Here is a 14404-nt window from a genome sequence, read left to right as displayed (position 1 = left end):
GTCCTTTGACTCCCAGGCCCATGCTCTTTCCACTAGGCTACGCTGAATCCCTTTTGCTCTTATTTGTTCCTGTCAGTGCTGTTCTGATTCTTGCTGGGCTTCAGGGAATTCTTACCTCCAAGGAGTGCTTAGAAAGAAGTAGAAAGGCAGTACTTACTGGTGCAGGAAAAGAATATGAATTGTTACTGTCCCTGACTGCTACCAGATTGTAAACTCTTTAAGTTCATTTACCCATTTAATCGTACTTATTGAGTGCTATGTGCAGAGCATCTGTTGGAGGAGATGCACCTTCAATAAGGCTTTGAAGGAGGGGGGAGAGTAGTTATCTGTTGGATTTGAGGAGGGAGGGTGTTCCAGGCCAGAGGCAGGATGTGGGTGAGAGGTCAGCGGAGAGATAGATGAGATGGAGGCACAGTAAAAAGGTTAGCTTTTAGAGGAGCGAAGTGTGCAGGCTGGGTTATAGTTGGAGAGTAGCAAGGTGAGGTAGGAGGGGGCAAGGTGATTGAGTGCTTTATAGCCAATGGTGAGGAGTTTTTGTTTGATGAGGAGGTGGATGGGCAACCACTGGAGTTTTCTGAGGAGTGGGGAAATATATCCTGAATGTTTCTGTAGAAAAATGATCTGGACTAGAGTGGGGAAGAGACAGGAGGCTGGGAGGTCAGCAAGGAGGCTGATACAGTAATCCAGGCGAGATAGGGTGAGTGATTGTATTAATGTGGCAGCAGTTTAGATGGAGAGGAAAGGGAGGATTTTAACGATGGTTGTGAAGATGGGACAGGATTTAGTGATGGACTGAATATGTGGGTTGAATGAGAGAAAGGGGTCAAGGTTAATGCAGGGATGGTGTCTACCAAATCTATTGTACTCCCCTAAATGCTTAGCACAATTCCCGGCACACTGTAAGCATTCAATAAATCCCACTGACTGATTGATGGATGGATTGATTGCTACTACTATAGTACTAGCCTGGTCACTCCAGCTATTACCCTCTTCAGTGACATGTGTCCTTTCTACCCTAGGATAGAAATGGGTGCATGTAATTTATAACTGCGCTTAAAGCAAAACATAAAACAGTAGGTCATTCAGTCAATCAATCAAATTTATTGAGTAATTAATATGTGTATAGCATTGCTGTAATAATAATTATGACATTTGTTAAGCACTTAGTATGTGTCAGGCACTGTACTAAGCAGTGGGGTGTGTACAAGTAAATTGGGTTGGATACAGATCCTGTCCCGCATAGGGCTCACAGTCCTGTTCTCCACTTTACACATGGGGTAACTGAGGCCCAGAAAAGTGAAGTGACTTGCCTAAGGTGACATAGCAGACAAGTGGCAGAGCTGGGATTAGAACTCATGACCTTTTGACTCCCAGGTCTATGTTCTATCCACTACACCACGCTTGGGAGATAACAATATAACAGAGTTGGTAGATGTGCTCCCTGCCCACAAGGAGCTTACAGTCTAGAAGATATTCAGGATATTTCCTGTATTCTAATGTTTTTCTCTAGATTATTTGGATAATGTACACTTTAATTTTTTGGCATATAGTGAGGCTGACATGTCTGCCATTGTATTTTGGCAGTGATATTCATTCACTCATTCATTAAGTTGTATTTATTGAGTGTTTACTCAATAAATCAAGTGTAAAAAAATCAAGTGTTATAGTCCAACTTCCTCTATTCTAGAGTTTTTCAACATCAATTACGTATCCACTGGGTGAATGTAATAAGCCTTATGGGAGTAAAAGATTGTGGGGAAGACAGTTCCTTCTCTCAAGGAAATTAAAATATTAAAATGAAGAAAAAATGAACATGAAATAAATAAGCAAAGGAACACAGAGCCTTTTGGGTGAATGATGCTTGTTACTGAAAATCAGTGTGGTCTAGTCGATAGAGCAAAGGCCTGGGAGTCATAGGACCTGGATTCTAATCCTGACTCCACCATTTTTTTAAATGATATTTGTTGACAGTCAGTCCATTATATTTAATGAGCACTTACTAGGTGCAGAACACTGTACTAAGAGCTTGGGAGAGTACAGTGTAACAATATTACAGACACATTCCCTGCCCATAATGAGTTTACATTCTAGAGAGGGAGACAGACATTCACAGAAATAAATAAGTGATTTACAACATATAATTTAAAGATATATTCAGACGTGCCGGGGGGCTGTTAAGCGCTTACTATATACCAGGCACTGTACAAGTGCTGGGGTAGATACAAGATAATCAGGTTAGACAAAGTCCCTGTCCCACATGAGGCTCACAGTCTTAATCCCCATTTTATACATGAGGAAACAGATTCACAGAGAAGTTAAGTGACTTTCCCAAGGTCAAATAGCAGAGAAGTGGTGGAGCCACGTCTTCTGACACCCAGGCTCATGCTCTTTCCACTAGGCCACACTGCTTCTCTACACACTTGTCTACTGGATGACCTTGGGCAAGTCAGTTAACATCTCTGCACCTCTGTTTCCTCATCTGTAAAATGGGGATTAAATCCACCTCCCTCCTACTTGGACTGTGAGCCCCATGTGGAACAGTGACTGTGTTCAACCTGATTATCTGGTATCTTCCCCAGTGCTTAGTACAACGCTTGCCACATAGTAAGTGCTTAGCAAGTACCAAATACAATAACAATAATAATAATAATAATAATAACTATTATTCTGAATTTAGGTGGCAGAAAACTATGCCACTAGCCAAATGAACATAATCAGGGTGATACCACAGGTACTAAAATGCTTAGATACCTCCCTGCATGCATCTAAATCAGTCTCAAATAGCATGCTTAAAACAGACACAAATACTCAAAACATAGCTTTTGGGACTATCTCCAACTCCTGTAATGCATAGCTGTTTACCCTGCCAAAATGAGATGGATGAAGGGTCCCAGCCATGCCAACCTGGGGAAGGAGATGAGCTAATTTGAGTTAAGTCCCGATGCCACTTAAAAGGGAAAGGGTGAGCAATGGGCTGAGGGCAGAAGTGGGTAAAAAGGGAAAGAAGGTACTGTAGAAGATTTTAGGCACCCTGATTTTTCTTTAGGAAAATCTGGTCACTCTAGATAATGGACCTAGGTTCAAATATATATATATATATATATATATATATATATATGTATATATATATGTATATATATATATTCAGACATAGAAAACACATTTTAAAGGATGAGTGGAGGAGTGAAAATAAGTTGTGCTGGCAATGGTGCAAATAGGGTTAATGATGTATGTAAAAGCCTTGTGATGGGATGATACCAAGCTAAGTGCCCTCAAGTTCTAAGCTCCTAGAAGAGCCTCAACTGGGGAAAACAGGCACCTTTCCTGTTGAAGTATTTACTGAGACTCAGCAGGGAGTGCCCAAGATTGCCAAGGGCTGGTTTTTAAATTCCATAAAGTAGTCCCTGTGAACCCTCCCCTGGTGGGAGCTTGTACTGCAGTGGTTTTGCCCCCTCTCCCCTTCTCCTATTCTCCCAAGCCCATGTCTCTATCAATCAATCAATAAGCAGCATGGCCTAGTACATAGGGCACGATCCTGGGTGTCAGAAGGCCCTGAGTTCTAATCCCGACTCTGCCACTTGTCTGCTGTGTGGCCTTAGGCAAATCACTTCACTTCTCTGGGCGTTAGTGACCTCATCTATAAAATGAGAATTAGGACTGTGAGCCCTATGTGGGACAGGAACTGTGTCCAACCTGATTACCTTGTACCTACCCCAGTATAAGAACAGTGCCTAGCACTATGTAAGCACTCAACAAATACCACGATTATTATTATTATTTATTAAACACTTACTGGGGGCAGAGCACTATACTAAGCACTTGGGCGAGTACAAAACAAAGCTTACAAAAATATATTTTATTTCCTCCCTCAAAATCGGAGTGTGGGGGTTATATGGTGGAAGTGATTATGTGGGTAAATACAGTACAATGTTAGTAGTTTACACAGCGCCACTGACACTCCCCACTGCTTGTCATGGTTCCCCTGGGGCACAGAGCACAACAAGTGAGGGGGGAGTGAAGCATATTGTGAAGCTCATACAAAGGTTTTTTATGTGTAGGATTCTGTTGTGGCTGAAGTAACCTTGGCATAGTGGGGATGTGGCACTGCGTGGCCCTGGGAGTCAGAAAGTCTTGGCTTCTAATCCTGACTCCTCCACATGTCTGCTGTGTGACCATGGGCAAGTCACTTCATTTCTCTGTGCTTCAGTTATCTCATCTGTAAAATAGGGATTAAGAGTGTGAGCCCCATGTGGGTCAGTGACTGTGTCCAACCTGGTTAACTTGTGTCTACTCCAGCACTTAGAACAGTGTTTGACACATAGTAAGTGCTTAACAAGTACCATAACTTTTTTTTAGAAGGCAGCTGCCATGGTAGCAGCAGAAGTGAAAGTCCACCAGAATAATAATAATTAATAATTGTGGTATGTGTTAAGCACTTACTATGTGCCAGGTACTGTACTTTACGGTGGGGTGGATACAAGCAAATTGGGTTGGATACAACCCCTGTCCCACCTGGGGCTCAGTCTTAATCCCATTTTACAGATGAGGGAACTGAGGCCCAGAGAAGTGAAGTGACTTGCACAAGGTCACACAGCTGACAAGTGGCAGAGCTGGGTTTAGAACCTATGATCTTCTGACTCTCAGGCCCAGGCTCTATCCACTAGGCCAATAGAATAGATCAGAACACACCTTGGCAAAACAGTAAGTGCTGGAAAAGTGTTTTGGTGTGTATTACTGGAAGAGCCAAGTCTTCCTCCACCCTGGCTCTAGTCGTTGAGATCTAGGGCTGTGCCAAAATTTACACTAACCCAGGAGGGAAATGCAAAGTCTCTAGAACAAACTAGGGTGCAGGCCCCAAAATCCTTCCTGTACCAGTGCAGTGCTGGCCATGGGGCAGAGCATAGGTGACTAATGCTGGGGCTGTGGTGCACCAGTGGTGCTGTCTGTTCTTGCAGCAAGTCCAGCATGACTCCGGGGTAGGATCTGGGGGGAAACCCTAATCAGTGCCCATGACTGGTCCAGTCCTTTAGCCAGTAGTGTGGACCAGATGGCTTGTGGAGGCTTGGGCAATAGCAGCTCTTGACAGACAATTACTTTCCCCTACTTCGAAGCCTTACTGAAGGCATAACTCCTCCAAGAGGCCTTCCCTCACTAAACCCTCCTTTCATCTTTTCCCATTCCCTTCTGCATCACCCTGACTTGCTCTCTTCCTTCCTCCCTGCTCCCAGCCCCACAGCACATATGTATCTATCTGTAATTTATGTTAATGTTTGTCTCCCCCTCTAGACTGTAAACTCACTGTAGGCAGGGATTGTTATATTGTACTCTCCCAAGCACTTAGTACGGTGTTCTGCACACAGTAAGCACTCAAATACGACTGAATGAATGTGCTGGTTGCTGCATGCATTGATAGCAGCAGCAAGTGGAATGCATATTGGGAAAGGGAGCCTGTCTGCTCTTCAGTGCTGATGCTAGGTGCTTAGTAGTGCTGGCATAGGTGAAAAGTGGCTGTGAGACAGTCACAATGCAGTTGACAAGGTCAACTGGATACCTACACCAGCTGGATACAGAGGACTAAACTAGGCACTTGGGTAAGTGTTGTGTCTCAGATAATGATGTTTTAAATGCCTGGAAGTACTGGTAGGAAAGGTGTTTTCCTTTCACCCCTGATCTTTGGTCCTGGCTGCCTATGTTAGCCAGCTACTTTGAAGGCTTCCTGCTAGGCTTATCCACCTTGCAGAATGCCCTATGTGGAATGTGTCTGTTATATTGTTATATTGCCCTCCCCCAAGAGTACACAGTAAGTGCTCAATAAATATGACTGACTGATGTGATGAGAAGTAGCATGGTATAGTGGATAGGGCACGGGTCTGGGAGTCAGAAGGTCATGGGTTCTAATTCATTCATTCAATCGTATTTATTGAGCACTTACTGTGTGCAGAGCACTGTACTAAGCACTAGGGAACTACAAGTAGGCAACATATAGAAATGGTCCCTACCCACCATTGCCACTTGTCTGCTGTGTGTCTTTGGGCAAGTCACTTCAATTCTCTGAGCCTCAGTTACCTTATCTGTAAAATGGGTATTGAGACTGTGAGCCCCACATGGGACTAATGATGTGTATATATCTATAATTCTATTTATCTATTTTGATGGTATTGATACCTGTCTACTTGTTTTGTATTGTTGTCTGTCTTCCCCTTCTAGACTGTGAGCCCATTGTTGGGTAGGGACTGTCTCTGTTGTCAAATTGTACTTTCCAAGCGCTTAGTACAGTGCTTTGCACACAGTAAGTGCTCAATAAATAGGATTGAATGAATGAATGACAGGGACTGTGTCCAACCCGATTTGCTTGTATCCACCCCCGTGCTTAGTACAGTGCCTGGCACATGGTAAGCTCTTCACAAATACCATTCTCCTTCTTCTTCTTACTATTATTCAGTCAATAGCTGCCCCCACTGATGGCACAGAACTGTGGCTAGAACCCAGGTCTTATGATTTCCAGTGGTATTTATTGAGCTCTTAGGAGAGTTCATACAGTTGTTAGACTAGCTTCCTGCCCTCCAGGAGCTTACAGTCTAATGGAGGAGGTAGACATTAAAATAAATTACAGGTAAGGGAAGTAACCCAGTAGAAGGGTATGAACTGTGAGGGTGGAGATTAGGGGAGGACCTGAGTGCTTAGTGGGTGGGTACATAGGTGTGGCAGGAGGGAGGGAAAATTGGATGGGAGGACGAGACAGTCTGGGAAGGCTGTTTTCTGGGGGAGATGTGATTTCATTAGGGTTTTGAAGATGGGGAGAGTGCTTGTTGGGCAAACATGTAGGGGGAAGGAGTTCCAGGCCAGAAGCAGGGGGTGACAAAGGGTTGATAGCCATTAAAGTGAGAGCGAGGGACAGTGAGTAGGCTGGTATTAGATGAGCAAAATGCACAGGCTGGATTGAAGTGGGTGAGGAGCGAGGAAAAGTAAGGGGCAGAAAGCTGATTGAGGGCCTTGAATCTGAAGGTGAAGAGTTTCTGCTTGATGTGGAGACTGATGGGTAACTGTTGGAGCAGCCTTGGCCTGGTGGAAAGAGCAAGGACTTGGGAGTCAGAGAACGTGGGTTGTAAACCCAGCTCTGCCAGTTCTCTGCTGAGTGACCTTAGGGCAAGTCATTTAGCTTCTCTGTGCTTCAGTTTCCTGATCTGTAAAATAAAGATTCTGTGCCTCTTCTCCCTCCTACTTAGACTGTGAGCCCCATGTGAATCAGTGACTGTATCTAACCTTATTAATTTGTATTACACCAGTGCTTAGAACATGACACATAGTATGTTCATGATAACAATGATAATGATGATAATAATATAGCTTATCATATCTATAATTGTATTTATTTATCTCGACTCTACCGATGCCTGCCTACTTCTGTTGTCTATTTGCCCCTTTCTAGACTGTGAGCCTGTTGTTGGGTAGGGATTGTCTCTATTTGTTGCCCAATTGTACTTTTCAAGCACTTAGTACAGTGCTCTGCACACAGTAAGCACTCAATAAATACAATTGAATAAATGAATGAGGCATGGGGAGATATGCACCAAACAATTTTTTAGAAAGATTATCAGGGCAGCAGAGTGAAATATGGAGTGGAGAGGGGAGAGGCTGGAAGCAGGGAGGGAGGGAGAAGGATATGACAAGTGCTTGAACCAGTGTGCTAGCCATTTGGATGGACAGGAAGGAACAAATTCTGGTGATGCTGTGGAGACAGAATCGATAAGACTAGTGACTGACTGAAAATGTAGATTGAAGGGGTGAGTTGACTCAAGGATAATGCCAAGGTTGTAGGCTTGTGTGTCAGGAAAGATAATGGTGTTGTTTTCAATGATGGGAAAGTTGTGGGGAGGGAAAAATTCAGATTTGAACATGTTCCCTCTCCTCTTCCTGACTGTCCTATCACCATAGACAACACCATCCTCTTTGTTGCACAAGCCCACAACTTTGGCATTATCCTCGACTCATCTCTTTCATTCAACCCTTACAATGGCATAAAATCTTGTCAGTTTTACCTTTACAACAACCCTAAAATCTTCTCTTACTCCTCCATCCAAACGATTACCATGCTAATCCAAGCACTTAGCATTTCTCCGCTTAACTACTGAATCAGATTCCTTGCTGACCTCCTTCCCTCCTGTTTCTTCTTCTCCACACTTCACTCTGCTGCCCAAATAATTTTTCTGAAAAAACATTCAGTCCATATCTTCCCACTCCTCAAAAGCCTCCAAAAGCCATCCACCTCCACATCAAAGCTCCTTATAATCAGTTCTAAGGCAGTCATTCTGCTCTCTCTCTTCTACCTTACCTCACTGATCTCCTACTACAAACCCAGTCCACACCCTACCTACTCTCTGCATCATTCGTTCATTCATTCATTCAATCGTATTTATTGAGCGCTTACTGTGTGCAAAGCACTGTACTAAGCACTTGGGAAGTACAAGTTCTCAACATACAGAGATGGTCCCCACCCAACAACGGGCTCACAGTCTAGAAGGGGGAGACAGACAACAAGACAAAGTATATTAACAAAATAGAATAAATAGAATAGTAAATATGTACAAGTAAAATAAATAGAGTAATAAATCTGTACAAACATATATACAGGTGCTGTGGGGAGGGGAAGGAGGTGGGGGGTGGGGGTGGGGATCTTAACTGTCCTGTAGCCAACCCTGCCCACATCTTCCCTTTGGCTTGGAATTCCCTACCCCTTTATACTGTACAGGAAATCACTCTGTCCAACTTCAAAACTCTCCTAAAAGTCATATTTCCAAGAGGCCTTCTCTAAGTCCTCATTTCCCCTATTGCATCATCTATACCCTTGGCTGTGTACCGCTTAAATACTTTGATATTCACCACAGTCACACAGCCCTTTTGTAACTATCCTTGTACTCTACTATTTCCCCTACCTGTAATTAATTTAAATATCATTCTCTACCAGGAGACTGTAAGCTCTTCTGGGCGAGGATCATGTCTACCAACTCTACCATATGGTACTTTCCCAAGCACTTAGTACAGTGCTCTGCGCACAGAAAGCGATCAATAAATATGACTGATTGAACATCGAGTGAGGTGACAGTAGGACATCCAGGTAAAGATGTCCTGAAGGAAGGAGGAAATGTGAGATTGCAGAGATGGGGTTAACGTTCACCCTAGTTTTCTCCCGCAGCCCTGGGCCCTTTCAATAAAGCAGCAGGATGGATGCTGGTTGAGTTGCACAGAACATGGACTCTCTCATTTCTTCCCAAAGAGACAGTCACCCTGTCCTACAATGTTTTTGCCAGTGCTTAGATTTTGCTCCCTTTTTTTTGCCAGAGAAAAATGTATGCCATGATCTCTCAGAACAACATTGAGGGTGGGTGATCTTCAAGGTCTGGGAAATGTTATTCTGCACAAAGGGAAATGGTTTGTCATATTGAAATTACCTTACTCTAGGTGGACCATAGGCCCAGTTGCCGAAGAGATTCCTTCCTAGCCCTCTGGGCAGCTTCAGCCACTGAGGATACAGTGCTGTGCCGACTGGATTACTGCATCAGCCTCCTCTCTGATCTCCCATCCTCCCCTCTCTCCCCACTTCAATCTATACTTCACGCTGTTGCCTGGGTCAACTTTGTGCAGAAACACTCTGGGCATGTTACTCCCCTTCTCAAAAATCGCCAGTGGCTACCAATCAACCTACACATCACTCCTCACTCTCGGCTTCAAGGCTCTCCTTCACCTCGCCCCCCCCCCCCCCCCACTTCTTTCCTTCTACAGCCCAGCCCGCACCCTCAGCTCCTCTGCCGCTAACCTCCTCATTGTGCCTCGCTCTCACCTGTCCCGCCGTCGACCCCCGGCCCACGTCCTCCCCCTGGCCTGGAATGCCTTCCCTCCGCACATCCGCCAAGCTAGCTTTCTTCCTCCCTTCAAAGCCCTACTGAAAGCTCACCTCCTCCAGAAGGCCTTCCCAGACTGAGCCCCTACCTTCCTCTTCCCCTCCTCCCCCTCGCCATCCCCATATATATGCCTCGCCATATATATGTTTGTACATATTTATTACTCTATTTATTTTACTTCTACATATTTACTATTCTATTTATTTTATTTTGTTAATATGTTTTGTTTTGTTGTCTGTCTCACCCTTCTAGACTGTGAGCCCACTGTTGGGTAGGGACCATCTCTATATGTTGCCAACTTGTACTTCCCAATTGCTTAGTACAATGCTCTGCACACATTAAGCACTCAATAAATACGATTGAATGAATGAATCTTAAGAGGTCAATAAATACCAGTGATTGATTGATTGTCCCCTTTACCAAGCAATCACCAATAAGCAGCAAGGCCTGGTGGATAAGAGCATGGGCCTGAGAGTCACAGGACCTGGGTTTTAGTCCCAGTTCTGCTAATTGAGTGTTTCATGACCTTGGGCAAATCACTTCTCTTTGTCTCAGCTGCTTCACCTGTAAAATAGAGATTAAGACTGGGAGCCCCAAGTGGAATTGTGTCTAACCTGATTAACTTGTATCTACTTCAGCAGATATGAGAAGCAGCGTGGCTTAGTGGAAAGAGCATGGGCTCGGGAGTCAGAGGTCATGGGTTCTAATCCCTGTTCCACTACTTGTCTGTGTGACCTTGGGCAAGTCACTTAACTTCTCTGTGCCTCTGTTCCCTCATCTGTAAATTGGGGATTAAGACTGTGAGCCCCATGTGGGACAACCTGATTACCTTGTATCTACCCCAGCATTCAGAACGGTGTTTGGCACATAATAGTAATAATAATGTTGGCATTTGTTAAGCGCTTACTATGTGCCACACACTGTGCTAAGTGCTGGGGTAGATACAAGGTAATCAGGTAGTACATAGATACATAGTAAGTGCTTAATAATAATAATAATAATGATGGCATTTGTTAAGCGCTTACTATGTGCAAAGCACTGTTCTAAGCGCTGGGGGGGATACAAGGTGATTAGGTTGTCCCACGTGGGGCTCACAGTGTTAATCCCCATTATACAGATGAGGTAACAGGCACAGAGACGTTAAGTGACTTGCCCAAAGTCACACAGCTGACAATTGGCAGAGCTGTGATTTGAACCCATGACCTCTGACTTCCCAGCCTGTGTTCTTTCCACTGAGCCATGCTGCTTAACAAATACCATCATTGTGTGACCTTGGGAAAATCACTTAACATCTCTGTGCCTCAGTTACCTCATCTGTAAAATGGGGCTTAAGACTGTGAGCCCCATGTGGGACAAGCTGATCATCTTGTATTCCTGATCCTCCCTCCCAGCGCTTAGAACAGTGCTTTGAACACAATAAGCTCTTAACAAATGCGATTATTATTATTATTATCATTCAGTGCTTAGTACCTTGCCTGGCGCATAGTAAGCAGCTAACAAATACTATAAAAAAACACTCCTACCCATAGCCCTCTAGCCCCCTTCAATCCCTCTCCCACCATCAAACCAACAGTCACGGAATGTTCTCGAACCTCCCTTTCGCTGTTTATTCATTCAGTCGTATTTATTGAGCAATTACTGTGTGCAGAGCACTGTACTAAGCGCTTGGGAAGTACAAGTTGGCAACATATAGGGACGGTCCCCACCCAACAGCGGGCTCACAGTCTAGAAGGGGGAGACAGACAGCAAAACAAAACATATTAACAAAATAAAATAAATAGAATAAATATGTACAAACGTATGTACATACATATATATATTTATACAGGTGCTGTGAGGAGGGGAAGGAGGTAATCAATCAATCAATCAATTGTATTTATTGAGCGCTTACTGTATGCAGAGCACTGTACTAAGCGCTTGGGAAGTACAAGTTGGCAACATATAGAGACGGTCCCTACCGAACAGTAGGCTCACAGTCTAGAAGGGGGAGACAGAGACCAAAACCAAACATATTAACAAAATAAAATAAATAGAATATGTACAAACATATGTACATATATACATATATATTTATACAGGTGCTGTGAGGAGGGGAAGGAGGTAATCAATCAATCATATTTATTGAGCGCTTACTGTGTGCAGAGCACTGTAGTAAGCACTTGGGAAGTACAAGTTGGCAACATATAGAGACAGTCCCTACCCAACAGTGGGCTCACAGTCTAGAAGGGGGAGACAGGGAACAAAACCAAACATATTAACAAAATAAAATAAATAGAATAAATATGTACAAACATATGAACATATATATATATATATATATATATTTATACAGGTGCTGTGAGGAGGGGAAGGAGGTAATCAATCAATCAATCGTATTTATTGAGCGCTTACTGTGTGCAGAGCACTGTAGTAAGCGCTTGGGAAGTACAAGTTGGCAACATATAGAGATGGTCCCTACCCAACAGTGGGCTCACAGTCTAGAAGGGAGAGACAGGGAACAAAACCAAACATATTAACAAAATAAAATAAATAGAATAGATATGTACAAGTAAAATGGAGTAATAAATATGTACAAACATGTATACATATATACAGGTGTCGTATATATATATGTATATATACAGGTGAGGTAACTGAGGCACAGAGATGTTAAGTGACTTGCCCAAAGTCACACAGCTGACAATTGGTGGAGCTGTGATTTGAACCCATGACCTCTGACTTCCAAGCCTGTGCTCTTTCCACTGAACCATGCTGCTTAACAAACACCATCATTGTGTGACCTTGGGCAAATCACTTAACGTCTCTGTGCCTGTATATATATATATAGAGAGAGAGTGTTGCATGATCATTCATTCATTCATTCAATTGTATTTATTGAGCGCTTACTGTGTGCAGAGCACTGTACTAAGTGCTTGGGAAGTACAAGTTGGCAACATATAGAGACAGTCCCTACCCAACAGTGGGCTCACATCATCATCATCATCATCAATCGTATTTATTGAGCGCTTACTGTGTGCAGAGCACTGTACTAAGCGCTTGGGAAGTACAAATTGGCAACATATAGAGACGGTCCCTACCCAACAGTGGGCTCACAGTCTAGAAGGGGGAGACAGAGACCAAAATCAAACATATTAACAAAATAAAATAAATAGAATAGACATGTACCAGTAAAATAAATAGAGTAATAAATATGTACTAACATATATACATATATACAGGTGCTGTGGGGAAGGGAAGGAGGTAAGGCGGGGGGGATGGGGAGGAGGGGGAGAGGAAGGAGGGGACTCAGTCTGGGAAGGCCTCCTGGAGGCTGTTAAAACAACCGGGGGCGAGGTGCCCGGATCTTCCTCGCCAACCCGCTGTCGGGCGGGCCTCTGGCCGTTGGGGTCCTCGGGGCCACCCGAGGAAAGGGCGAGGGCAACGGCGAGGCCTCCAACGGCCTGCAGGGGGAGCCACGCCCCCTCCCCGGCCGCCGGTTGGGTGGGACGAGAACGCAGGGACCGCGGTCTGTCCCCCGAGGGGGCGGGGCTCGGGGCGAAAGGCGGCTCCTGATTGGCCCTCCCCCGTCCTCGGCCCCGCCCCCCCGACCGTGGCCCCGCCCCTCCCCGCCCAGCTCCGTGGCACCGCCCGGCTCCGTTCATTCCCAGCCGGGCCGGGCCTGCACTTGCCGCCGCCCGACCCCGGTTTCCGTCCCTCCCCGCGCCCGCAGCCGCCGCCCCCCGTTCGCAGCATCATGTCCGATCGGGCCTCCCGGTCCCCGTCCGCCATCCAGATCAGCAGGTAAAGGACCGGCGCCCCTCTTTTCTCCGAACCCCGGCTGGCGCGATCCCCGTCGCTTTCGCTGCCTCCATCCCTGCTCACGCCTCCCTCCACGTTAGCTCCCTCCGTCCCCGACCTCGATCCGCATCACTTTATCTCCAGGCCCAGTGCAGTCTCTCCAGCCCGACGTGCCCCCTTTTCGGCCTCCATGCCCGATCCGAGCGGGAACCTCGGTTGGGTGGTGGAGACTGGAAGCGATATTGGAGGAGAAGACACCATTCATTCATTCAATCAATCATATTTCATATTTTTAATGGCATTTATTAAGCGCTTACTATGTGCAAAGCACTGTTCTAAGCGCTGATATTTCACTGTGAGCCCCCGTGGGACAACCCGATCACCTTGTAATAATAATGATGGCATTTGTTAAGCACTTACTATGTGCAGAGCACTGTTCTAAGCGCTGGGGGGGAATACAAGGTGATCAGGCTGTCCCACGGAAAGCTCACAGTCTTAATCCCCATTTTCCAGATGAGGTAACCGAGGCTCAGAGAAGTGAAGGGACTTGCCCAAGGTCACACAGCAGACATGTGGGGGAGTCGGGATTCGAACCCATGACCTCTGACTCCAAAGCCCGGGCTCTTTCCACTGAGCCACACCTTGTAACCTCCTCAGTGCTTAGAACAGTGCTTTGCACATAGTAAGCGCTTAATAAATGCCATCATCATCATCATCATTTATTGAGC

The 14404-nt window shown here is 45.1% G+C and overlaps 1 protein-coding gene across 1 annotated transcript in view; it reads right to left on the bottom strand.

Annotated features, from left to right (window-relative positions):
- LOC119928773 (proline-rich protein 2-like) overlaps positions 1 to 13667 on the bottom strand; it is a 39890-nt gene extending 26223 nt beyond the window's left edge. The window contains exons 1-2 of the mRNA XM_038747290.1: positions 13558 to 13667; positions 13223 to 13406 (exon numbers count right to left, since the gene is read on the bottom strand). Of these exons, the coding sequence (XP_038603218.1) occupies positions 13223 to 13406; positions 13558 to 13667 (294 nt within the window). The remainder of the gene's footprint in view (positions 1 to 13222; positions 13407 to 13557) is intronic.
- Between the last annotated feature and the right edge of the window lie 737 nt (positions 13668 to 14404).

This window comes from Tachyglossus aculeatus, chromosome 5, assembly GCF_015852505.1.
Source record: "Tachyglossus aculeatus isolate mTacAcu1 chromosome 5, mTacAcu1.pri, whole genome shotgun sequence".
Classification (NCBI taxonomy): domain Eukaryota; kingdom Metazoa; phylum Chordata; class Mammalia; order Monotremata; family Tachyglossidae; genus Tachyglossus; species Tachyglossus aculeatus.
The sequence above is the reverse complement of the archived record's forward strand: the minus strand, read 5'-3'. Positions and strand labels throughout refer to the sequence as shown.